A 25,513-nucleotide genomic window follows, 5' to 3' on the forward strand; every position below is an offset into this window, starting at 1 on the left:
GGCGGTCGGAAATCAAAAGGACACGGAACTTGGATCACCGGGCGGGCTCGCTCCGCCTGGAAGTGAGCAGCCCGTCTCTCCCACGCAGATTTCTGACGTCCGGCCCCCAGTCTTCCTCCTGAAGTGACATCTTTTTAGAGGTTAAACACAAGAGGGAAGTTCAGGGGCGCAGGTGAACTGACAAATAACGGAACCCAGAGAAAGGATGCTAAGAGAGGGAAGGGAACATACGCTAAATCAGCAAACTCGGTCCCCTTCCATGTGGGATCAAAGAGGTGACGGGTGATTTCAGTTGGGCCTAGAGCTTCTCCCAAGGGCTCTTTCATGGAATTGCGAACACAGCTCTCTACTTCCAGGTTCCTTTGATCTCCTAGACCAAATCGGCAGGCCCCAAACCACCCTGTAAACAGGATACCTGCCCTGAAATGCGAATAGCAACTGGTCCCTGCCCTGGTCCCTCCCGGGCCAAAGCCCTCGACTCGGAGACACAAAGATGGAAGATGAAGAGAGACAGCCGCACAGCCCAGCTGAGTTAGGCTTCTGCCAGGAGGGATGCGGCTCCAGAGAGCTCCGATCGGTCCTGGTGGGAAATTATTTTCCCTGCAGTCAATCGAAAAAGCTTCTAAGGGAAAGGGGGATGAGAATCAAGAAGAAGGACCTGCCTTAAGTGATGCAGACCAGCCCCGAAAACACCAGTGCACGGCCGAGCGTGAGAGGGTACACAGAGAGGTCTGTTTGAGATGGCTTCACCGCGTGCTGGGAATTTCACTCACAGACACACGAGGAGTTCTGAGGCCCTGAGGATGCAACCCCCCCGCCGCCCACCCCGACACGTGTATTCCAAGCTGACCAGTTTCCTCTTTCTCTCATTCAGCCATTCGTTCACGCACTCCGGAAATATGCACGTGACTTTTAACATCTCTACTTCCGAGCTGTGTCCTGACACTGGAACCAGAGCCCTGCCTGCTGGCTCCAGGCCCCGCATCCAACTCCACAGGACGACGTACTCTAAGATGCAACACACCAACTCACATGCTGACCGTCCTGCCGGCAGCAAACTGCCCCTCTTTAAGCCCCTGACACCTAGTTCATTCGGTTACCACTTCTCCCCTATGTCAGCAGCCCCATTTACGATCAATATTTTAAGTGTGTGCTTAAATGGTATCAATAGCAATTAGAGGGGAATTCTGATTCCACCCCAGAGGTAGTTAATTGTTATAGCATCGATCTTCTCTACCTGCTCCTTTCTCCAAATTAAACCTCCATTACAGAGGGGGATGAAGGGCATCCTCTCTCCTCCCGAGACAATAAATTTAATATCGAATGCACTGGAAAAAAAATGGCAGTTGTTGCAGAATCCATCCAAAAAGATTTTTTTTTTCTTCCTGGGAGTAATTAAAAGATGCTTTTCTTGACTAATGATTCCCCGGTTTAGGAATGGGAAGTCAATACTGCTTTGCCGCCGTCAGCTTCGATTGATCTCAAAGCTGTTCAAGTTTGAACGGCAGTTCTCAGGGCAGCTGAGAATCGCTGGAACCAATTACGTGCCGTCCAAAGCTGCCCTAATCAGGGGTTGAAGGCCCAGCAAGCAGTAGGGCAGACGGCTGGTCAGAGGAGCCTGTCTGGGTGACACCAACGCGAGGTGGCTTCAGTTGTTTCTTTGGAGAAGGATCTGTCGTGTTCTACTTCTCCATGGCCCTGAGTCTGTGTGTGTGTGTGTGTGTGTGTCTGTGTCTGTGTGCTGGGGGAGGTATGGCACATTTCTAATTATATTCCACTGTCAGAATGAATCTTCTGAACAAGACAGAATGGATGGAGCTTCTCGGGAAAACAGCTGGGCCCCTTTTCAAAGAATTAGACTGGATATATTGCACTTGGCTTTTCCTCAGATAGACATAAAATTTTATTAAAATATTTCTTTTTAGTATTACCTGGGGGCCACATTAGAGAACCGTCCAGCTCTCTGTGCTGGTGACCACAGGTCCTGCAGAGAGAGCGAGGCAGGGTGGGTGGGAGGGCGTGTCTTTCCTTGTCTTGGAGAGGCAGGAACCAGACTAGATATCCATTCTCACACCACAGACTGAATTCCATGTGCACATTCCAGCCCGAACTTTGGGATTTTCATTCTGTTTGAGGAAACTGCAGGAGGTAGTGAAGCAGGTGGGGATCTGGACTGTTGTTTTACAATTACACTGAGTGGTCTTTGAGTGTATCTGAGGCTGTGCCCGCGTTCCACCAGGACCACAGCCTTCCAGCTGACCTCCTTGCCTGTCTCCATCCTTTCCTAGGATGCTGCTGGCTGCCTCTAGTCCTCCTGGGAACGGGTGGAACATACACGAACACAGAAAGCGATCCAACAACCCACCCTCTGCCCAACCCCGAGAGTCGCTGTTAAAACACCAGCCCGGCTCACCAGGCTTTTGCTCTGTTGTGGCCTTGCCCTTCCCCACTTCTTACTGTGCTCAAGGGTCCAGCTCCCCATGGGCCCTGAGGCTTCCACGTTCCTGTTTGTGTGTAGGTCCCTCCCATCCACCAGCACACACTCCCCACGTCCCTAGGCCTGGAGATCACAGCACAGTTTAAAGTCAGCTCAGATGACATTTCTCCTGGACCTCCTGGAGCACCGCAAACCCCTCCAGTCTGTGAACGCCACCGAGTCCCGGCATCCTCGGCTGGCCCCGAGAACATTCACCAATCACCGCAGACTTACGGTCGTCACCTAGCAATCACTGCTTTTCTATGAGGAGGCACTCAATGAGTATTTGCTGAATTTAATTAAAAATAAAACTCCCCGGGAGAATTACTAAAGCACAAAGGTATATTCAATTCTCAAACATGTTTAGCTTCTTAGAGATGGACAGAACTTAGCAACCCCAAAGTTACCGTTGGAAATACGACGTAACCACATCACCTCACTGTAGGGATTTCACAGCAGTGACTCCACTTGTGAGAAAGAAAGACTCAAATATCTCTAAAATGTAAAGATACGACGTGTATAATACCACACAGAAGAGGAAGTTACATACTCAAGAGCTTAATTCAAATGTACAAGTTAGAAGGATAAAGTACCCTTACATACACCATCTTCACTTATGAAGATGAAATTATTATATAATATTTCCCAGTTAAAAAATTAACCTACGTCTTTGTTTGTAATCTTTCTAAATGGTTTCTAACTGTGATAGATGGAAAAACGACCAAACTTGTCTAATTCATGTATTAAAAATAGTATATATGCTCCTTTTACACACAACCAGTAAAATGTATAAAGTTAATTTTTTCCCAACTTATTTTAATGTTTTCTGCATTCACACATTAAACTCAATCCGATTTCCAATCATTTTTCTTTTTCAGATCTAAATACCCTCCAAGGAAACTATATGTATGAAAAAATAGACATTAAAACATGAATTAATCTTTTAAGAATGCTCCTAGTGGATAACCCTGCGGATTTCTATGTTAGTGTTAAATCAAAATTTAAAAACTGTACAAGTGTATCATTTCTTCAGTCTGTAAGACAGTTGCCCGCGTGTCTATTACACAGCATAACTTATATACAAAGAGCTCACAGCGCCAACCTGCTCGATTTTAAACAGATGTACTTTGTGCACATTCCTTGCCCACCCCCCTCCCCACAGAGCACCTAAAAGGAAGGGCAGGGTTAATGACATCAGCTTCATTCTCTCAAGTGGACCGAAGGGGGCACCACAAATTCATTTTTTAGTGTTGAAATGAAGCCCACCGATTTTCCACGTTATTGGCGGTAGAAACCAACTTCTTACCCCTCGCACGTGGCCCGACCACAGACGGACACGTGGGTTTCCTTGTTGTCTGATCACCAGCAAAACAGATCCGTGCTGATGCTGGGAGACCTCCTCTCGCCCTTCACCTCTGCACACACCTGAGAAGTGAAGGCTGAGCCCACCCCGTGCCCCTGCTTCAGATGCTGGGATGCCCCCCACCTCCCCGAACAGCCGTGGAGACAGGACGGTCCATCCTGCCTCTGTGAAAGAGGCTTTCTCAGAAAACGTGCCATTTTACCACCTCTTAGGTACATTAAATATGCATGTGTACTAAAAAATGGCTTATAATTGCTGTAAATGAAAAATGAGAAACGGAATGGACCCAAAATAAATGCGTTTTTTACACTGGGTAACAATTAACATTAATGAGGAGCCACCATAAGTTACGCCACACTTGGTTGATTAAATGCGTTAGAAACGTGCTTCAGAAAATAAAATGTATTTGGTTACTATAAACTCACTTAGTGGGGGTCGGGGGGAGAGGGAAACCAAGGGAGTAGATGCTTATCAAAGACATAAGAATAACAAAATTAAAGAATCCAAAATTCATAATTAGTGTTAACAGCCTAGCTTATGCCTATTAGAAGTGTATTAATTAAAGTGATATATTCATCAGGTTAGAAGCTTAATACATTTCTAAGAGAGGGAGAGGAATCCCCAAAGTGTAAAAACAAGCGTAAAAAATTAAGGAGTTTGAATTATCCATGTCTGCGGAAGAGCAATTTCTAATACAGATGTTTCTGCCCGGGTAACCAGCTTCCCACCGGTCGCCGGGGCGGCTCCAGTGGTGGCTGTCACTAAGGTCATTTCTGGTTGTTGAACTGCCTGCAGAATGCTCCGTAACCACACGCCTTCCCACGTCCCTACCTTGTGGAGTCCAGCGAGGGCTTCGTCCGCCCCTGGGTGCTCTCCTCCCAGATGCTGTTGGCCAGCTCGTTCCCAATGGACGACATCACCTTGATAAGCTCAATGGGCCAGTCATCAAGGTCCAGAGATCGGACTCGAGAAAGGTGGGTGCCAAGATTCCGGTGGATCCCTGAGCACTCAATGCACATGAGGGCTCCCAAGTTCAAACTGGCCCAGTTGGGATCTGTGGGAAGAGGAAAAGGGCGCCATATGCAATCAGACCGTCATCACTCATCCCAGCTGTCCTTAGGCCTCAGGAACAAAACGGCTAATCAGACTTCCCATGCAACAGTCCCTCCCTAGAATCACATGGCTTGAAAATGCTCCCTGGCCGGTACTTGGAACCGGCTTAGGCATCTCAAAAGATCTGACATGCTGGCGGCCACTTTCAAACAACTGGCTTTAACCAAAGCCTTGGAAACAACTGAAAGCACTGGTTGGGATAGAGAGATGCACTTTTGGGTACTTCCACAGCGGCGCTCCCCTTGAGCAGGCAGACACCCCTGGAAGCAAAATCAGGCATGACTTGGAGCCTACTGTGGATGGCAGCTGATAGTGGGAAAGAGAAGGTGTACTGAGGGACACCTTCAGTGTCATTCCCAAAGCTACCAGGTCCCACGTGACCACCTCTGCAGCCACGGGCACATCAAAGTTCTCCGTGACATGATGCGCACGTTTGCCAATTGCAAAGATGAAAGAAAGGCACGCTACAATGAAAAAGTGTGATTTTCAGTGATCTTATTTAAGGGCAACCACCAAAGCAACTCCCGTTTCTCCATCCTTCACTGCCGGCAAGATGGCGGACATGGTCCTTTGGTTAGGTTACTACCCAGGATGATCGACCCTGATTCTCAGAATAAATGGTAACGGGCTTTGGGCTGTGACACTGCGCCAAGGGCACTGAATGAGTCCAGAGAACAGCACTGGGACCCCTGAGTGGGATCACTCCCTGTGTGAAACTGGCTGACACAGTCAGAAGACTGAGGATTCGGACCCACGGCTGGCTTTATGCTAGCATCACCAGCTGATTTGCAAAGACGGGGCTGACCTTGACAGTCAATGGTTTTCACCACCGACAGAAGCAAATAAGGCTTACGTCATCCAAGAATAATCAATATTTACTCCAGGTACACTCGAAGAGTCAACAAAAAACCAGGTAGCTGACATCATATTTATTTGGAATCACTCTGGAAATGGCAAATGACCAGGAGTGGCCTTATGCTCATTCAGCAGAAATCAGCCAGTCATTTACTTAATATCTAATACAAAGGCAGGAAGGTGGAGATAGAGACCATGGTGGGGGGCACACAAGAAGAGGGGTCTGTGACCTCAGAGACCGTCTGGTTGGGAAGAGGAAACAGATGCCAATAATAATAATAATAATAATAATACATAAAAAACAAAACACCTTTGCCAATGTGTCACCTCTCATGTCCTTGACCTCAGCCCCTCGACCTTCCCCTTGTCCTCTGAGAAAATACAGCAGGGCAGCCAAAGGCTTAGTTTGAATCCTGCTACACAACTGGCTCTTATGATGACCTGGGATATATAACTTGACCCTTCAGACTCTTCATGTCACCCTATAAGTGGGACACACTGTAGCAACAACTATTACAGTCACAAGAATGGAAAGAGACGGTGCATGGTGGGACTGGGCACAGACCTGACAGATAATGTGTTTAAGGAATGGGAGTTTAAGACCCCTTTTCTCTCCAGATTTGTCACACTTTGTCCCTGGATTCCTACTCAGGTGGCCTCACTCGAAACAAACTGGCCCCGGAGCCTCCCCCAACCTCCCTCTTCCACCCGTCCTCCCCACCTGGGCACGCGCCCACCCAACCCGGCTCTCAGGATGTTCTCTCGACCTCCAATTGGCCACACACCACGAAGCTCAGGAGCCACGGAATCTTCCCGTTAAGACAGTCTTGTAGACGATGGTGGAAACCATTGCAGACGTTTCTCCTAATGGAGGTTCCGATAGGTCTCCGATTTTGTGCTTTTAAAGATCTGACTTTAAAACTTCCTGATAAAAACACACTTCAAATAACGACTTCTCTCTTCTAACTTCATGTCATGACACATGTTGAAAGTAACATTTAAAAATTCAGACAAAAGAAGATGCTTTAAAGAAGTCCCTCAAGGGCTTCCCTGGTGGCGTAATGGTTAAGAATCCGCCTGCCAAGGCAGGGGACACAGGTTCCACCCCTGGTCTGGGAAGATCCCACACGCCACGGAGCAACTGAGCCCGTGCGCCACAACTACCGAGCCTGCGCTCAGAGCCCGCGAGCCACAACTACTGAGCCCATGTGCCACAACTACTGAAGCCCACGCGCCTAGAGCCCGTGCTCCGCAACAAGAGAAGCCAACGCGATGAGACGTCCGTGCACCGCAACAAAGAGGAGCCCCCGCTCGCTGCAACCAGAGAGAGCCCGTGCGCAATGAAGACCCAACACAACCAACAATAAATAAATAAATTTTTAAAAAACTAAAAAAAAAAAAGAAGTCCCTCAAGATACCTGAAGAGGAGACCCCTTCTTTCACCCGGAGGCCGCGGACGCGGTCTTGCTGTCCTGCCCTTACCTGACCTGCCAACCTGTGGTCTCTCCCAGGTGAGCGGCTCTCCCCTTTCACTGTGACAATCCTGAGTTCTTCCTGTTAGGTCACACAAATCCTACCTGGCCAGCTTCCTACCTGAGCAGCAGCTGCTCTTTTCCCGAACAAACCAGAGCCATTCAGCTGTGCGCCCTGCTCCTTCCCTGACTCGCAGTGACTCCCTCCCCACCTGCTCCAATGCTGCCCATTTCCTGCACGAGGTCTGCTCTGAGTTGCTGTGTGCCCCTAACAGCCTTTCTCCACGGCCCCGGGCTTTGTGGCCACTGGGTCCAGGCCTCGCCCACCGGGCTTCAGGCTCGCGACGCCAGGGCCACCTTACACCCTAGCCTGGTGCCGGCACCTTTTATTTTGTTTCAACTGGACTCTTACCGACAGCAAAAATATATGATTGGAAAAACTTTACTGAATGGGCCCAGCACTGTGCCAGGGCTGGGAGGTGAAGAATGAGAAGTCAGTCCTTAACTTCAAGGCTATGAGCTACAAAAGGACTTTCTCAAAGGGACCGTGGCATTATTCCCTGGACAACGGAAAGCATGGAGGAAAACTGGGTTGCTCCAAGGCACAAAGCATAATTATGAAGTCTGTCAGTTCAAGCAAATGCTTTTAGTGTGCAGTGAATTCAAGATAAAATAAAAAGATACCATTTGATAGCAAAATCTAGAACATATGACTCTGAAATAAAGAAAACAAACCCCAGAAATCTCTGGACAGGATTTAACCAACTGTACTCTCTTTTTATGGAAAAAGCAAACAAACATATGATCGTTGATTAAGCCAAAGGTTGATTTCTGGATGTGGCACCGAATCTGGGCAGGTGGCCTAATCCCTAGCATCTGTGGTGTGACTGTGGCTCATGGGGATGCCTGGGGCATAAGCAAGACTTGTGATGAACCAGAATGGAAAAGAATACGAAGAAGAATGTACACACAGGTCTAGCTGAATCACTTTTCTGTGCGGCAGAAATTAACACAACACTGTAAATCAACTACACTTTAATAAAATTTAAAAAAAATCAAACAAACAAACAAAAAATTACAGTGCCATCAGAGAGGCATTTGTGTGAAGGGCACTGTGTCAAAATAAAGTCCAAACAAAAATATTTCAATTCCTTCACAGCCATTAAATCATGTTATAAACCGTACATGCCAGATGACAGATGTGGGTTTGCTGCAGTGCATGCTGTGTCAGACCACCCCATCTCCCTCTGTCGAGGGCCAAGGCCCCCCCCCCGCCCCGCCCAACCCCGGCCCCGCTCACACTTACTTTGGGTCTCGCAATCCACACAGTGGGAGTTCCCTCGGATGTTCCGTATCGACTGCAAGGCCATGGCCTCACTCTGGCTGGTCAGTCGGGACTGGGCATACAGGGAGACATACAAATGCAAGATATGAGAACTCCGAGAAGAAGGTATATACCTGCTACTAAAGCCTGGGAAACACCAAACAGATCGTGAGTGAATATAACACGAGGGCAATTTCAACAAGGGACTCCTCTTTAGATGTCTTTAGGATGGAGCCTAGCGGATGGAGAACGGATCGGCACCACCTGTTAAGACGCGTCAGGTGAGAGACTCATGCCCTAAGACACACCTCGTCAGGAGACCACACGCGTGTGTGGCTGGGGGTGTTTACGCTTCAACGTACACTTACTTGTCTTCTCTCAGCAAGTTATAAAAACACAAAGGGGGGAAAAGAGGAACATAAAAATTATAAACTATCATGGTTAAGTTTTATTAACGTTGTGATATCTGTTCTTCTAGCCTTTTTTAAAAAAGCACATGTATACAGATAGATGTGCTTTAAAAAAAAAAGCCAGCATGGTATACGTTGCTTTGGAATCCGCCTTTTTAGCCTAATGACACAGTGTCATCTCTCAATGCCATCACGTAGTCCCTGGCATTATTTTATTTAATTTCATTTATTTCTGATGTGATAGATATTCAGCAGTTCTGTTTTTCTATATGTTTAAATTTGATTTTGGAAGGTAGCTATTACCTATGTTACTGATTTTCAGTCTTTCAGCACCAAGACTCCTTAGGAAAAGGGTCAGAGCAGCTCTGGCATCATTTTAAATGGCTGCGTAATATTCCACTTATGATGACTTAGTTACAAAGTTTTCTTTGATGGACATTTAGACTGTTTCCAATTTGTGTCTGCTATCAACAGTGCTGTGAATATGCTTATTGTTAACTCTTTGCACAAACTCGTGATTTCTGACTAGGGATGAACTCTTCAAAACAGGAGTGCCAGGTAAAAGGATGTACATGGTTTTAAGGCTTATGATGCATACATTTAATATAATGGCTAAAGCCAAATAAATCCCAGAGGGCACTTAGAATAAGCTTGATTTTTGTGTAAAAATTATTCACAAATGGAACCATCTTATGTCAAATTGTTCGCTGTGAAACAACTGCTTACCACTTAATCATAAACTATAATTTATTAATTGCTACTGCCTGATTAGCATAATGCATCCTTGGGGTCTTATTCCCTTTGGTTAGATGCCCGAGTATTCAAAGTGTGTTTAACAATTTCCATTGGCATCTGGAGTGTGCGTGCGCACATACAGAGATGTGTCTGTCTGCCTCTGTCTACCTCTGTCATCTCTAGGGCATATGTATGTATACGTATGTCTATTACTGCTCCCAATTCTGAGTTATCCACGGGCAGCTAGAACACCTTACAGCCCATCCTCAACTGAGGCTGTATTTCCCCTCCAGCTATTCCTTGTGGATATTTACTTCCATGCTGTACACGTCACACCCGTTCACCAAGCGTCCAAAGTGCTCAGTGAGTCCTCCTCTCACGGAGAGCTCTGGCCTTTGAGGGCACACATCTATCGAGAGAAAAGGGGCAGCATTTTACGGCTGGTGTTTGCATCAGGCCGAGGTGGCGCTGTCTGTTTTCACAGAGTAGAGAGCTGGGAGGCATCTGGCAAGGGTGTGACACAGAAAAGGCCAGTGCTGTCCCCCACCCTCCTGAATCCGATGACCTGGCATACGTTCAGGGTCTGACTTGACATATTGTGATTTTACGCAAAATTTGGAGATGCGTTTGTCTGTTCAGACTACACATGCCCTCCCAACGCCTGTTCTGAAACCGAGTTCCTGGGCTTTGTGGGTGACAGGTGTCCTCAGTCCCCGTCGACAGATGCAGAAGCATCCTGAGTTTGCTTCAGAAGCCACGTCTGCAGCCGTGACTCAGTAAAGCCAAGGTGCTCAGAAATGAAAGGCCCTGATTCTCCCCACTGTGGGTATAAAACATCTTTAAAAAAGAGAGGCAAATTACATTATAATAATAATGACTGTGGTCTGGTTTACCCTGGTTAAAGAGGGTAATAAAATAAGACACTCCATCTCTTTGAAAGACAGACTCCCTTCTTAATGACAAAGCGGAACATAAATCATTGGCAGAAATTTCTTTAAACGGTTACAGATGAAATTGCAGGCTGGAAGGCAATGTCCTTTCTCCTGGTTTCTAGCTGTTCACAGTTTGAAAAATCAAAATGCTCTCCAAGACTTTAAAGTGTCCCAGAGAAGGGGTTAAAAGTATCCAAGCACTAAAATAATGATTTTTGAAGGAATCTCTGATGGAAAAAGGGAAATGAGAAAAACGACCTCTGTATAAGGAAGATCACGGGGCAGTAACTCAGAAAACGCAGGTTCAAGTTGGCTTTTCCCGGCTAAACAAATACAAAAGAATTAACTCTAATTGAATAAACCCCACACCAGGCTTTGTCAACAGAATTTAGAAAAACGGACATCTCACCTTCCCTAAACTCTTTGCACGCTCATATATGCGCATATGCACTTTTCATCGAAGCCTGTATACTAAGGGTCAGTTTTCTAACTTGACGTGGATTTGAATTTGAGACATTTATGAGGGCGGAACAGTGCCTCCTCTTAAGCCTGCACTTCTTTTCCTGAGTGTATTCAGCCTAAAGCAAAAATCAGTGTGGACACAGAAGCCACAAGGGTCCAAAAGATTCTGTGATCTCCAATAAAAGGTCAATACTTTACATCTGGGATGAGTTGAGAGAGCAAAGATTTAAAATGGGATATTCTGCCATCCGAACGTGGTTAAGCTAGGCTACTCATCTGTGATACAGGACACATATCGACACAAGGTTTTTTTTTTTTAGCTTTGCAATGATTTTGCTTTTTGCTCAGAAACATTTAAGAGTCTTACCAATTGCACGTCTCACACGATGCTCTCCCCTCCCCCACCCATTTCCGTTTCAGGATCAGCCGCTCCTGATTTTGGCGGTGGGGCCTTGTGGGGGGCGGGGGGGGGGCGCGGTAGGCTGCTCCCGGTCTTACCTTATTCTTGCTGCTCTCGCACGACTGTAAGCTGGCGAGGATCTGGCTCTCGATGGCCTGGACCCACGCGTCTCGCTCCTCGTAGGTGGTGGCTTCAAAGTGCCACGTCTGGCCAGTGAGGGACACAATGATAAACTCAAAGTTTTCTTCTTGTTCTGAAACACAGAGTGGTGGGGTGAAGAGTTGAGCTTTCATGAGATCACGGCCCCTCTGCCAGCCCTCGGTCATGAAAGTGCCTTTGGGTTCAATCGCGCCTGCATGGGGCCGAGCACACACAGGACCGGCCGCCCCGCGGCGGAGATCTGAATCCGCAGACCTCCAAACACTCCAGATTTGGTTCCGAAAGCCAGCATGGCTTAGCTAGGTTTCAATCAATGCTCAGGGGATGAGGAAAAATGAAAATCAGCGTGTGATGTCGGTGTCTCTGTGCTGGGCACAGATGAAGCAACTTAGGGACGTAATATTGTAACTGGCGGCCGGCTGCTGAAATTGACAGTGGGATGAAAATCAAGTGAATGCTGCCCATCAATTTAATTTCTTGATAAGCACCTGTGCGCCAGCCCACAGATACACGGCGGCAAAGAGGGAGGAGGCCTGAGGCCGTCTGTCCTTTTAGGGCAGAAGACCAGCTACAGTGGGAAGGTTTCAGTCTGGAAGAGCGAGTGGAATTCCAGGCGATCTGAAGGGGCCACGCTGTGGACCAGGCAGAGGGGTCCTTACGTTCAGATCCTGCTCCGCCGCTTGGCATGCTGGAGGCTGGGCAAGTTCTCAACCCGTGCTGGGTTCACTTCCTCGCCCTTAAAATGGGAGGGGAAAGCTGCCTTCTTCACTGCATTTTCCACTGGCTGAACGACGCGCACTAGCTCAGGGCCACGCCGGGCGTGGGCCACGGAACGCCCTCCGTGAGCGCTGCTGTTTGTCCTCTGCTCTGACCTACCCTCCCGCCTCTGCCACGGAATGAAAGGCAGAGGAGGGGCCACGTGCCGACAGCATAACCAGCCACAGGTAACCATGAAGACATCTGCAGCTGGACTTTTAGGCACCACCATGTCCCACGTGATCGGTAGTTTCCCATCACTTGTTGCTGAGCCAGCTGCATCACGATCCCCTGGCGAGCAATTGTTACTAATAATGAGAATAACCTACTGCCCACCCAGCTGACCTCTGCGTTAGCCCATTACCTCCGTCACCCACACTCGGCTTGCTCGCATCTGCACAAACCTGCACCTTCCACACTCTTGGCTTCTCTAGCCTGTGTCCCCAGCACTCCTCATGGCCCCTGACCTCTGGCCCCTGACCTCTGCAAGGCTCCTTGCTGCCGGGTTGACCCCGCCCCTTCTCAAGGCCCTGCCTCGGCCTCCGAGACAAGGATGCTCCCTCAGTCTCCGAAGCAACTGCAATCACCTCCAGATGCCCTCTCCTCCTCCCCTTTCGTCTCAGAAGAGAAGCAGCTCCCACTACTGTGGCTGAGAGACCCTCCCGCATGACCCCACTGATCTGGGCAGGTGGGGACAGGACGCTTGTGCCTTTGTCAAGCACACCCAGGTCTGGGGAGCTGCTCCAACACCGAATGCCACAGCCACAGGCCCATGCCACCTTTTCATGAACTCTTTATGCACCCCGATAACAACAGTATCGTGTTCTAGGTGACATCAGCATCGCTGCTCTTTTACAATTCAACCTGCTGGCGGGCTGGGCCTCAATCTGTGGAACCTGTTCTGAACAGCACGTGAAGGAAGGTCAGGGACTCTCCTACCAGCGCGCCCAGCCTCACGGCGGGTAACGTTTCTCCAACAAGAGGGTCCACGGCCCCCATCAGCTTCTCAGAGCTCTGTGACTCTCCCTGCAGCTGCTAAAAGCTCCTGGGACGGGGGTGCATCGTGGGGCTGTGGAAAAGCAGGCGTGCAGCGCGGGCCCACCCCCAGAAAGGGGCCAAGCAGGGCATCAGCTGGAGTGGACCCGGGACAGCTCAGGGAAGGCGCTGAATGAGATGGTCCCGGTCCCCGAAGCGGGAGAGGAGAAGGGCAGCTGTGATGCAACCGACACACGGAGACAGGAGATCTCTCTTTCAAGAACAGGAGTGGAATAAAGATATTTTCATATAAAAAACTGAAAGAATCAAGAGCCCTTCCCTAAAGGAACTGGTAAAAGACACACTTCAGAAGATTCTACAAGGAAGGTTTGAACCAGATGGGTTAGGGAGCAAATGGATAAATATGTAAATACACCTAAATAAAAATTATATCAAATACTACTTTTCTTATCACGTCTAATTTGGGGAAGGTGCAAAATACTAGAGAAATGAAAGTGGACACGGGGACCCTGGAGTTAAAATGCCCTAGGCCTAGGACTTTGCATGGTTTCACAGGGGAGTTAAGAACTAACTTTAGACTTTGGTAAACTAGGTACACATGAGAAAATACCAGGGTTAACCTCTATGAGAAAAGAAGCAGAACGTATAACTCCCTGACAAAGAAGAAGGAAAATTTAGTTAAAAATATGTTTAAAATCTTTTCTCAAACTAGGAATAGAAGGGAATCCTCTTTCTGTGGACAAAGAGTACGTATCCGAAACCACAGAACCATTATTCTTAAGGATGAAATGTTAGAAGCAACCATTTCACGCCAGTTCAAGGGCTCTCAAGGCCAAAATGTTCATGGTACCAGCCCTTGTTCAGCCCTGCTGGCCGGTGCAGTGAAACAAAACAGGGAAGTGACAGATCCGGAGATTGGAAAGATAAAAGACACCAAACCGTCATTCACAGATTACAAGATTGCTTACATAGGAAACCCCAAGGAATCTACAAACGTCGAGAAATAACAGTAGCGGTTAGTAAATGGGTAAGATTTAAGACCAATATAATGAAACGTTAACTGCATTTCTGTACATGAGGATCTAACAGAAATCACGTTTAAAATATATCTTTATAAATTCATTTCTCTCCATCTGTGAGGTAGGGAAAGAGAGATACAAAGAAATGTGAATAAGCCAAATAATTCCCTAAAAGTAACAACACAGAGGATGACTCGGAACCTGTAGTCTCTGGTAACAGGTGGCAAAGAGAAGGCTCCACGCTGCCTTTGAGGTGATGGGCTAACCCAAGAACGTGAGTGGCCAGAGAGGTTTCATGCTTGTCTCTGGAAGATGAAACCCTGGCTGGTCCACTACCAATAATGAAACACCAGTAAGGCTCAAAAGATCAAAAAGATGCAGGACATCCCGTGCCCCCAGCCTGGTGGAGAGCAGCTCATGAGAAAAGGCTGGGATTGGAAAGGTGAGCCCCGTGAACACAACTGGATGACCCGGGAAAGCACAGCCATGTTTCACATCCTAACTAAGAACCAACTGTGCAAGCACTCCAAACTTGCTTCATCTGAGACAGTTTCCTTTTGAGAGGGGGAGGCCAGTGGGGTGACTGTCAATCCGGAAAGGCACACAGTTACACGACTAATGAAGAGGGGAATCGGAACCTACAGTCCCAATACTTCGGTGACCAAGTCAGCTGCATCAGTAAGCGGTGCTGGCCGTGACCGTCTGTGTACGGGTTGTCTGCTTCTAAGGGCTTTGAAGCGTGCACATGTACTCAGGTACGTGTCAGGACTTGTGGTCAAGGCTCTTCACGCTACAGTAGCTCACTCTGCAGTGAAACACGGACCAAGCGTTCTTTTGCAAAATATTTGTTTTAACCGAAGGGCTCGGCCTGGCCCTGGAGAGGCAGGAGATGCTCCTCTCCAGTCTTGTCCACGCAGGGTCCGGCAACAGCCCCCAAACAGAAAGGCCTCTGACGGTGCCTTTGTTCCTGGGCTGGCCTCTCCCAGGTGCGCCACCCTGAGGGGCTCCTTGCTGAACTGTGGATGTGAACATCAGGGCTACCTGGAGGACAGGGGCCCAGCTCACCATGGAGAAGGCAGGGAGGAGGAGGGGATGGAACCGCCCCCTAACACCATTTCAGTACAGAGGCAGCCCCACAGGGGTGCTACTCCAAGCCTTCTTTTGGATTTCAGGCCCTGGTGAAGATGTCTTTATAAGAAGCCGGTTAGCTAGGATTCCCCATTTCCTGAGTAAGGGATTAAAATCTGGGCATGGAGTTCAGTTGCAATCACTCTATACCACCAGCATCAATGGAATCCAGCTGATGCTTAAGTTTTCGTGTGTTTCCCAGCGTACTGTCTGTATGTGGCTTTTTTTTTTTTTTCTTTTTGAGGGAGGGTAATGTGTTAACACTTACAGATAGAGTTTCAGAACTAAATTATACCTGCCTTATGACTTTCCTCTGCCTCCTAAGATCAAGAAAAAAAAAAAAAAGAACAAGGATTTACAGAGAAGTTGCATTTTTAATCATGTTACAAATGACTTCCATGAAGGACTACTTGTTTCTCTGTAATGATCTACTGCATGGAATAATAAATATAAAAAAGAATACTACTGGGCTCCAAGTTCATGTCACAAAAAACGCTAAGGACTTCATAGGCATCACCTCATTTAGTTTGATTATTTTCCTCTCTTAAGGTGGCCAGCAGTGCTTTCTTTGTTTCTCAAAAATAAAACAGTAAAAAAAAAGTTCTCCTAGGGTGTCCAGCAGGAGATGGATGGGTCTCCCCACTTCCCAGTGACTTTTTCTGTTACTTTCCCTCACTCCTGATGTCAGAAGAGCAGGGTGGCAGGGTCTTTTAAAGGTAATTTCCCCAGAAATCCCTAACCAGCTTGCTGCGAACGTCATGTTTCTTTTTAACTGGTCACGTCTGGAGAATGCTAGGGGACATGATGCCGTGGATGTGGCAGTTTAAGCTGGGGACGTTCCAGCTCCCATCTTCCTGAGTATCTGGCTCTGTGGCCAGTGATTGGTCTGCACGGGAAGGAGGAACGGTCCCAGCTACACCAGGACAACCAGCGCATGGGAGGCTCTTGGACACTGATCTGTCCTAGTGGGGGGCACATCATCCACGTGTCCTCCTCCAGGTTTTCTTATCTGAGGTGCGGTCGCAGAGCCCCTTCCCTCTTATCTTGGACTGAACAAGACACAGCTCACAAGTTATCCACGGGAAGGAAAACCTCTGCTATCTAGGCCACTATCTGTGGACAGGTGAGAACACTGCTGACCAGGAGAGAGAAGCGGGAATGGGATGGACCTGATGCCTGCCAGGTTCCTGGGTCCCTGCAGCCACCCCAGCTGCCTGTCCTACAGTTGGACTGGATACATTAATCCAGTCTCCCTCCTTTTTTTTACCTGAATCCCTTTACATTTCTATCACTTCCAAATCCAGTTCTAACTAATCCAGTGGAGAGAAGATCTATCCCTGATGGGAGCCTCCAAGCTGCTGCCTGGTCATCTCCTTGAATCATCACCTGGTAAATCTCTAGATTTAATCCTGGCTTATATTTCTGTATCATGGCACTGACAACGAACACTCATTAAGTAAACAGTACATCTGGGGACCTAAATATTACCCCTTCTTCTGTGTGGACAGAACATTCACACGCTCCTCCTCATGTTCAAACAAGAAATTCTAGCAGATGATACAGCCCTATTCAAACCACCAGCGGACCAGAAGGGTCCCATCACATTCTGAAGTGACACTGTGATGCTATTTTAGTATCAGCAACCAGATAAAAAAATGATAAAAATAATAATTGGCAGTGGGGGGGCCAATCAGTCAGAAAGACAGACGGAGCGTTACTCTCCAATGTTACCCTCACTTAAAACGTGAAGAATGAGAGCTCAGAAGGTGAGGACGAACAGTGGCTGCGTTTCAAGCGGTCTCGGTTCACTGACACAAACCGACTCTCTGTGACAATTACAGCAGCTTATATTTAATTCATCCTGTAAAAACAGAATTCAGGCTGCAGAAATTCCTGATGACATCTACGTTACAGGAGGTTTCTTAGTTTTAGATACGCAGGTGATCATCAAAATTCAATCCCCCAGACTCCCCCCATCATAAAAAATCAAAGCCCGCCACACCCAGAGCCCGAAAAGAAAGAACCGTGTTGTTTCCCAGTGCGACATTCCAGGGCTTAGTGGTTTAATAAAGTTCTGTGATTGGGCTCATAGGGATTTAAACAGTTTTCCGTGTTTAACGGTTAGCTGTGGAAAGGTCCACGATAATAGTATTTTAGCACCATGAACCTGTCGAAATCAACCTGCCCAATTATTCCAAACGACATTAATAACACCGGATATTACACTAATTGCGTCCAGTTTCTATGCAGACGAGGCCCCGTGGGGCTAATTTCGCCTCCTTAGAGGCAAGCAACTCAGCCGTCAGACCAATTTCACAAGGAATCCCTCCTCATTACACAAGTCCGGGCTGTCAAACTTTTTTTTTTTTAAAGGTTAATGGGCCAATCAGTCATCAATTATTTTTGCGGAATCCTAGCAGGCAAAGGGTTAAAGGGCTAAACACAGCTGCAACTGATTTACGTTTGGAGGTTGTTTTCAACAGGAGACATCTGACAAGGATGCCTTTTGGGGGAGCGGGTGGAAGGGGAGAAAGACGGACAGATGCGTACCTCTGTCTTGAGGGGCAGGAGATTTGGGACCAGAACCATCGCCCTGTACTTCTGCAAAGGCCGAGGATCCGGACCCTTGTGCCCATTTGATGCACAACGGCTCAAAAATGCCTGCGAGATGCAGGTGTACTGTGGACGGCGATGCTGAGATTTGTTTCTCTTCTGAATTTATAAGAACCCAAAGCGTCTGCAGAGCTCACTCATTCCACTTCCCTCCTTGGCCGGATGACTGTGGCCAGTGATTGGTCTGCACGGGAAGGAGGAACGGTCCCAGCTACACCAGGACAACCAGCGCATGGGAGGCTCTTGGACACCGATCTGTCCTAGTGGGGGGCACATCATCCACGTGTCCTCCTCCAGGTTTTCTTATCTGAGGTGGGGTCGCAGAGCCCCTTCCCTCTTATCTTGGACTGAACAAGACACAGCTCACAAGTTATCCACGGGAAGGAAAACCTCTGCTACCTAGGCCACTATCTGTGGACAGGTGAGAACACTGCTGACCAGGAGAGAGAAGCGGGAATGGGATGGACCTGATGCCTGCCAGGTTCCTGGGTCCCTGCAGCCACCCCAGCTGCCTGTCCTACAGTTGGACTGGATACATTAATCCAGTCTCCCTCCTTTTTTTTACCTGAATCCCTGTAAATTTCTATGACTTCCAAATCCAGTTCTAACTAATCCAGTGGAGAGAAGATCTATCCCTGATGGGAGCCTCCAAGCTGCTGCCTGGTCATCTCCTTGAATCATCACTTGGTAAATCTCTAGATTTAATCCTGGCTTATATTTCTGTATCATGGCACTGACAACGAACACTCATTAAGTAAACAGTACATCTGGGGACCTAAATATTACCCCTTCTTCTGTGTGGACAGAACATTCACACGCTCCTCCTCATGTTCAAACAAGAAATTCTAGCAGATGATACAGCCCTATTCAAACCACCAGCGGACCAGAAGGGTCCCATCACATTCTGAAGTGACACTGTGATGCTATTTTAGTATCAGCAACCCGATAAAAAAATGATAAAAATAATAATTGGCAGTGGGGGGGCCAATCAGTCAGAAAGACAGACGGAGCGTTACTCTCCAATGTTACCCTCACTTAAAACGTGAAGAATGAGAGCTCAGAAGGTGAGGACGAACAGTGGCTGCGTTTCAAGCGGTCTCGGTTCACTGACACAAACCGACTCTCTGTGACAATTACAGCAGCTTATATTTAATTCATCCTGTAAAAACAGAATTCAGGCTGCAGAAATTCCTGATGACATCTACGTTACAGGAGGTTTCTTAGTTTTAGATACGCAGGTGATCATCAAAATTCAATCCCCCAGACTCCCCCCATCATAAAAAATCAAAGCCCGCCACACCCAGAGCCCGAAAAGAAAGAACCGTGTTGTTTCCCAGTGCGACATTCCAGGGCTTAGTGGTTTAATAAAGTTCTGTGATTGGGCTCATAGGGATTTAAACAGTTTTCCGTGTTTAACGGTTAGCTGTGGAAAGGTCCACGATAATAGTATTTTAGCACCATGAACCTGTCGAAATCAACCTGCCCAATTATTCCAAACGACATTAATAACACCGGATATTACACTAATTGCGTCCAGTTTCTATGCAGACGAGGCCCCGTGGGGCTAATTTCGCCTCCTTAGAGGCAAGCAACTCAGCCGTCAGACCAATTTCACAAGGAATCCCTCCTCATTACACAAGTCCGGGCTGTCAAACTTTTTTTTTTTTAAAGGTTAATGGGCCAATCAGTCATCAATTATTTTTGCGGAATCCTAGCAGGCAAAGGGTTAAAGGGCTAAACACAGCTGCAACTGATTTACGTTTGGAGGTTGTTTTCAACAGGAGACATCTGACAAGGATGCCTTTTGGGGGAGCGGGTGGAAGGGGAGAAAGACGGACAGATGCGTACCTCTGTCTTGAGGGGCAGGAGATTTGGGACCAGAACCATCGCCCTGTACTTCTGCAAAGGCCGAGGATCCGGACCCTTGTGCCCATTTGATGCACAACGGCTCAAAAATGCCTGCGAGATGCAGGTGTACTGTGGACGGCGATGCTGAGATTTGTTTCTCTTCTGAATTTATAAGAACCCAAAGCGTCTGCAGAGCTCACTCATTCCACTTTCCTCCTTGGCCGGATGAGGAATCTGGGTCCGCGTTCCCGGGCTCCCCGGCAAACCGGGAACCCAGACCCTGACGCCTATTTCTGTCCACGAGGCTAAGTGTCCTTCCCGACACATTTAATGACAGACACATGATGAAAACCTGTTATTTAAATGGTGCAGCGATGACAGGGTCCAGCACGGAGGGGCCATGTGCCCACTGGCAGAGGTGGCCAAAGGGTCCACCAAGCCCAGAGGCTTCTAGATGGTCACCATTAAAAAATGATCCGACCATCAAACAGCCAAGGCTCGTAGGGAAATCGCTGTCCTCTCCACCTGTGACTTCTGTTGTCGCAGAATTGGGACTTTTGTTTTAGGGTACAGCACAGCACCCTGATGATGATGTTACCAGCAACTCAAACCACTGGTCAAGGGGCTTTTCCTCATTAACGAGTATTTGCAAGGGGTTTCTCCCTGTTTCGGCCCGAATCTCCACATTCGCTTTTGTGTCCTTGGGGTCTTGGGCTCCCATTTTTGGGCTCCTCACTCCCGCTTTGGGGGCCCTTCCCACTCTGCCATCTACTAGCTGGGGCTGAGCTGCCCATTTCACCCTGCTGGTCTCAGCTCTGTGGTCCAAGGAGGCGCCAGCATGGACTAGGATGACAAAGGCATGCTGTCCTCCCTTTCTTTTGCCAGGGAAGACAGACCTTCATCACTGACCCCAGAGAGCCTGAAGGAGCCTCAGAATCCTTCCTGGCCCAGTTCTCCAGGTAGCCACTATCAATTCCTCGAAGTTGGAAACCGAGATGGAATGTGTTTGCTATTCTGCCCCCTCCCCAGGTCCCCCACTATCTACACCCTTCGAGATTACGCCAGACTTGGTCCAACACAGCCCCAGGCTTTTATGCTAATTCTGAAGAGTCCTACAATTTGTAAAATACTTCAATATTTCTGCTTTCAAAGCATAGATTAAATAAGCATGTGGTTTAGACATTTTCCCCAATTATGATGAAAACGACACACGTTTAAGATTTCAGCCCCAAACCCACCACAATATTGAAAGCCAGTTTTTATTCATTTTCGATTTTTCCTCCCATTTTTGTAAGAAAAGATAAATGTGAAGGACTTGCTCCAGGACCGTGCAGATAGAACCAAGACCTATGGCAAAAAAAATAATAAGTTAAAAAAAAATGCCCTCTTCCACTTGAGTTGTTCATTTTTAACAAAAAGAAAAAGAAATCATTATTTTTTGGTCTTCATAAACACACACAGGTCATGGTTCTTGGGTAAATATTTTTGCAAGCTCTCAACTTGGTAAATATCTTTGTTCAGCCCAGAGTCCAACGGAGGTGTTGTACTGTGGTTTAATTTAGGACAAGAGTAGAATTAATTTTGTGAAGAAGCAAGACCCCGGAGGGAGGTCACAGAGTTAGGGCTGTTTACTGCTAAATGTTATCACAGGAAGATCCTCATGAAACACAAAGGAAGTTTTGATTTTCCAAACACATTAGACAGAGGTGGGAGGGCAGCCGGAGAACCAGGCAGCACGAAAGCTGCTGCTTCCAGAACCATAGGGGACCACGTGTTCCCTTAAATTAAGGAGAGTGTCTAAAATAAAACTCCTGAAAAAAAATAAACGATTGGATCCCAAACTGAAAACCTCTCAGGAGGCAGAAGACGGATGTGTTAACATATTTTCTGGCACCTGCTCAGGCCCAGGCACCCCGGGAAAGCTCAAGGCCCAAGCTTTCGGTTTAGAAAGAGAAAAACTAGAGGCCCCTGCTGTAATCGACCCGGTTGCTCTGTATGCTTACCATTGGTTACTCATTCTAACTGACATTCATCACTTTTCAGAGGTCCCCTGCTGTCCTAATCACAGGGACATGGGGCCCAAGGCCCCCTCCTCTGCTCAGAGCCTGGGGTGGGAATGAGGAGACTGGCAGGCTCCAGAACCTTCCACGCTGCCTCCACCACCAGCTCTTCTCTCTCGGCTGCGGCTCAGCGCGTGGATGACTGTCAATACCATCGTTCTTTTAAAAGCTGAGGGCTGGAAATAGCAGCAATCTTGCATCTCCCCCCAGAAAGTCACTCCTGGAGCGAGTCCTCAGAGGGTTTCCTGAATCGGAATTTATCTGCATGCGATCTCAACCTGTGCCATTCATGGTTGACGCGTGCTGGCTTTGGCCGATCCTCTGCCCTGCCCGCACGGACACATCCCACAGGCCTAAAACCCGTGTGCTCCATGCACTGTGTTCTTGGGGATGGTTTTCCATGACGTAAGCATTTGTGACACTTTCACCGCAACCACCGCGGTGCGGTCCCCCTCGCCGTGTGCCCAGCTCCCTGGTAAGGGCTTCGTCCGCCTCTCTCCACTTCTTCTTCAATTGTCATTCGAGGTAGGTTTTACGGTCTCCGTTTTGGAGAAAGAAAACTAAGCAGGGGAGGAGAGACCCAGCAACCCCAGTAATTCACACAGCTCGGAAGTGGCGGAGCTGGGACCGGATGCAGGCAAACTGGACTCAAAAACCCAGTTTCGACATCTGACGGTCCTTTGGAGGACGAGAGGAAATGCGACTGGGGAGGGTAGTGACAAAAGCCTGGGAAAAAAGAAGTTTGATCTTGAAATCCCGTCTTACATTTTCGGGGGCAGCGTTTCCTGCCGAATCTCTGCTCCCCGCTACGTGAATGACGCTCAAGCATCTGAAGCTTCTTGGCCGTAGAGACTCCGGCACTCCTGACACTAGGAGCAGTGGTAGTGGTGACTGCGGACGCCGTGTTACCTGCCTCTGCACAGATGACCTCGCTGACTGTCCCCAGCTTACAGATGGGGACGCTGAGGTAGACAGCGGGCACAGGAATGACCCCAAGGTTAGCGCTAAGAAGTGGGGACGTGCGAACCAGACCAGGGCCATCTGCGCGAGAGTCTGGGCTGGAAACCACCGTGCACGCCGCCGCCACTCAAGGTTGCACGGCTTCTGATCCGGAACCAGGGTTTGACTGCCAGTATGTGAGTGACTCAGGGCGGAGAAGAGCCCGGCCCGGGCGTGGAAGGCGGCCTCAGACGGTGGCCCCGCACAGGCTCGCAGGGCTTGGGGAAAGCTGCTGGGGTCTGGGGTGGGCACGGCATTCGGACGCCGCGGAGTCCTTCAGAAGGACAGCGTGACTCGTCACGCCAGCTCAGGCCTTCTTCCCCCACTGCGGTGACAGCCGTCTGCCGGGCGTCATGGTCCCGACGGGGATGTGTGCTCCACGTTCGCTGCCGAGCCCTCGTCCGGGCTTCAGCTGCGGCTCTGACCCGGATACCCAGCCCACGTGCCACGGTCTCCACGTGCCAGTGTCCCTTCCCGGGGCTCCCGACTGCCCCCTCTGTGCCTTGGTTCCTCCTTTTGTAAAAGATCAAGGACACGACCTCCCTTGGGGGTTACGGGGGAGCCACACGACAGGACGCCGGGAAGTCTGGGTACTCCGCCCTGCAGCCCGTCCTGACTCCGAGACCCCTGGATGCAATGCAGTCTCGCCCTCCGCTAAACCCGCAGGGCACCCGGGGCCTCGCTGGGACTCCTCCCTCACGCTGCATCAGGATCTCTGCCGGACCCCCCCTGGGCTGACTGTCAGCCCGGCCCCGCCATGTGCCCAGGGCCCAGCATTGGGTACCCACACTGTGGCAGGAACCCAAGACCTGGGCAGGCTGGTCAGCGTCTCAGGAGGGAGGGTGTGAGCATCACGTGTAATTTAACTGGACTGAGGTGGGCGTCTCAGATCTGTGACTGAGGACACCGGGGGGTGGAGAGAGCATCACGGAGTTAGGCCGGCCACACGGGAAAGGCCTGCTCTCATTTGCTCACACAGAAGGGATGGTCTTGGCCATCTGGCGGAGGAAGGGGGTGCCAGCCCTGACCTGGGCCCGAGGGACGGACCACGCCCACCACGTGTGTTCTCCAAGAGGAGACTCTCGTTTCTCCACGGTGCGGCCTATTTGGAAACACTGTGTCCGGCACCTCCGAGTTCATCCATCTGGGCCACCACGCTGTGGCAGGGGACCCCAAACAGGCTTCACAGGCCTGTCTCTGGGGCAAGTTCCAGATCCAGGGACGTGGACTCTACGAGCAGGGCTGAGTCGGGACTCTGGCCTATACTGAACTCGGCTGGTACTTGGGTGACGCGGCCTGCTGGATGCATACAACGTGGGTGGGCCTGACACCCCAGGAAACGCCCCTCATTCCCCAATACATCTCTTCTTTACCCATTTACGCTTCATCACATGCTTTCTTCTGCAGGAGCAAGGAGAGCTGAAACACCCCGGAAGAGTCCACTGTTGGCCCACCTCCCAGTGGGTGATGGATGGTCCGCCCTGTCCCCAGCGGTGCAGGGAAGGAGAGGCCTGAGGACACCTGCACGGAGTCTGTGTGATCCCTCCTGGGCGACGCTGCTCACAGGCCACCAGCCAGCCGCCTGCCATGCGTCCTTCTACACAACGTCCACTTCTGCTCCGCTCTTAGAACATTCCCAAGTCCAGCCTCATCCACCTGACTGGATATACATTTTCCTCGTGGCTTAGGAGGCGGCCATGAATTGGAGAATCACAGCATAAATAAACTTTCCATCGCAGTCTGCAGGCTTCCGAGATGGAAAAGTTGAAGTTGCATTCTTGTGGAAAAGGAACTTACATTTCACCAACCCTGGGAAAGAGCTGAATTGTTAAAAAGTAACAAAGATTTTAAAATTAGGGCAATACAATACATACAAATGAGGTTTCCAGCTTGGGTTCAGAGATAATTAGCCCTAGTGGACAAAAAAAAGTGGAAGAGAACATATTTTTGTTTGTTTTCTAATCCTGTCTATGTGCTTCCCTAATTAGTTCTGTTTAATTTGTTTTTATCCACTCCTGACATCCATCTTTGACCATTTCCATGAGCACCCAGGAGTAGGCCCTGGAGTTGAGAGATCTGGGCATATGTCCTGTCTCCAGAAGATGACAGCTCCTCGTCCTGCAGAATATCACTTGACTTGTCGAAACTCCAACTTCCCATCTGTAACGAAGCACCTACCTGGCAGTGAAGATTCAATGAGATAACGTAGCGCAGGGGCCAGAACACTGAACGTTAAGAATAAAAGGGCTTTGGAGCAAAAGACCATCAGGTTCATTTCTTGGTCCTACCTGTCTTCCACCAGCCTGAATCCTCGGGTGAGTCCCGTAACGTCTGGGCTGTCCTCTCTAGATCTGGACTGAGGGGCGTGGACACGCTCCTCGGACAGGGCCCGG

General features: G+C 48.9%; 1 protein-coding gene across 1 annotated transcript in view; it reads right to left on the reverse strand.

Annotated features, from left to right (window-relative positions):
* The window catches only part of AGAP1 (ArfGAP with GTPase domain, ankyrin repeat and PH domain 1), a 339,370-nt gene that overhangs the window by 65,269 nt on the left and 248,588 nt on the right, over window positions 1-25,513 (reverse strand). The window contains exons 11-13 of the mRNA XM_055079504.1: window positions 11,641-11,795; window positions 8,586-8,676; window positions 4,671-4,893 (exon numbers count right to left, since the gene is read on the reverse strand). Of these exons, the coding sequence (XP_054935479.1) occupies window positions 4,671-4,893; window positions 8,586-8,676; window positions 11,641-11,795 (469 nt within the window). The remainder of the gene's footprint in view (window positions 1-4,670; window positions 4,894-8,585; window positions 8,677-11,640; window positions 11,796-25,513) is intronic.

This window comes from Physeter macrocephalus, chromosome 2 (assembly GCF_002837175.3).
Source record: "Physeter macrocephalus isolate SW-GA chromosome 2, ASM283717v5, whole genome shotgun sequence".
Classification (NCBI taxonomy): Eukaryota; Metazoa; Chordata; class Mammalia; order Artiodactyla; family Physeteridae; genus Physeter; species Physeter macrocephalus.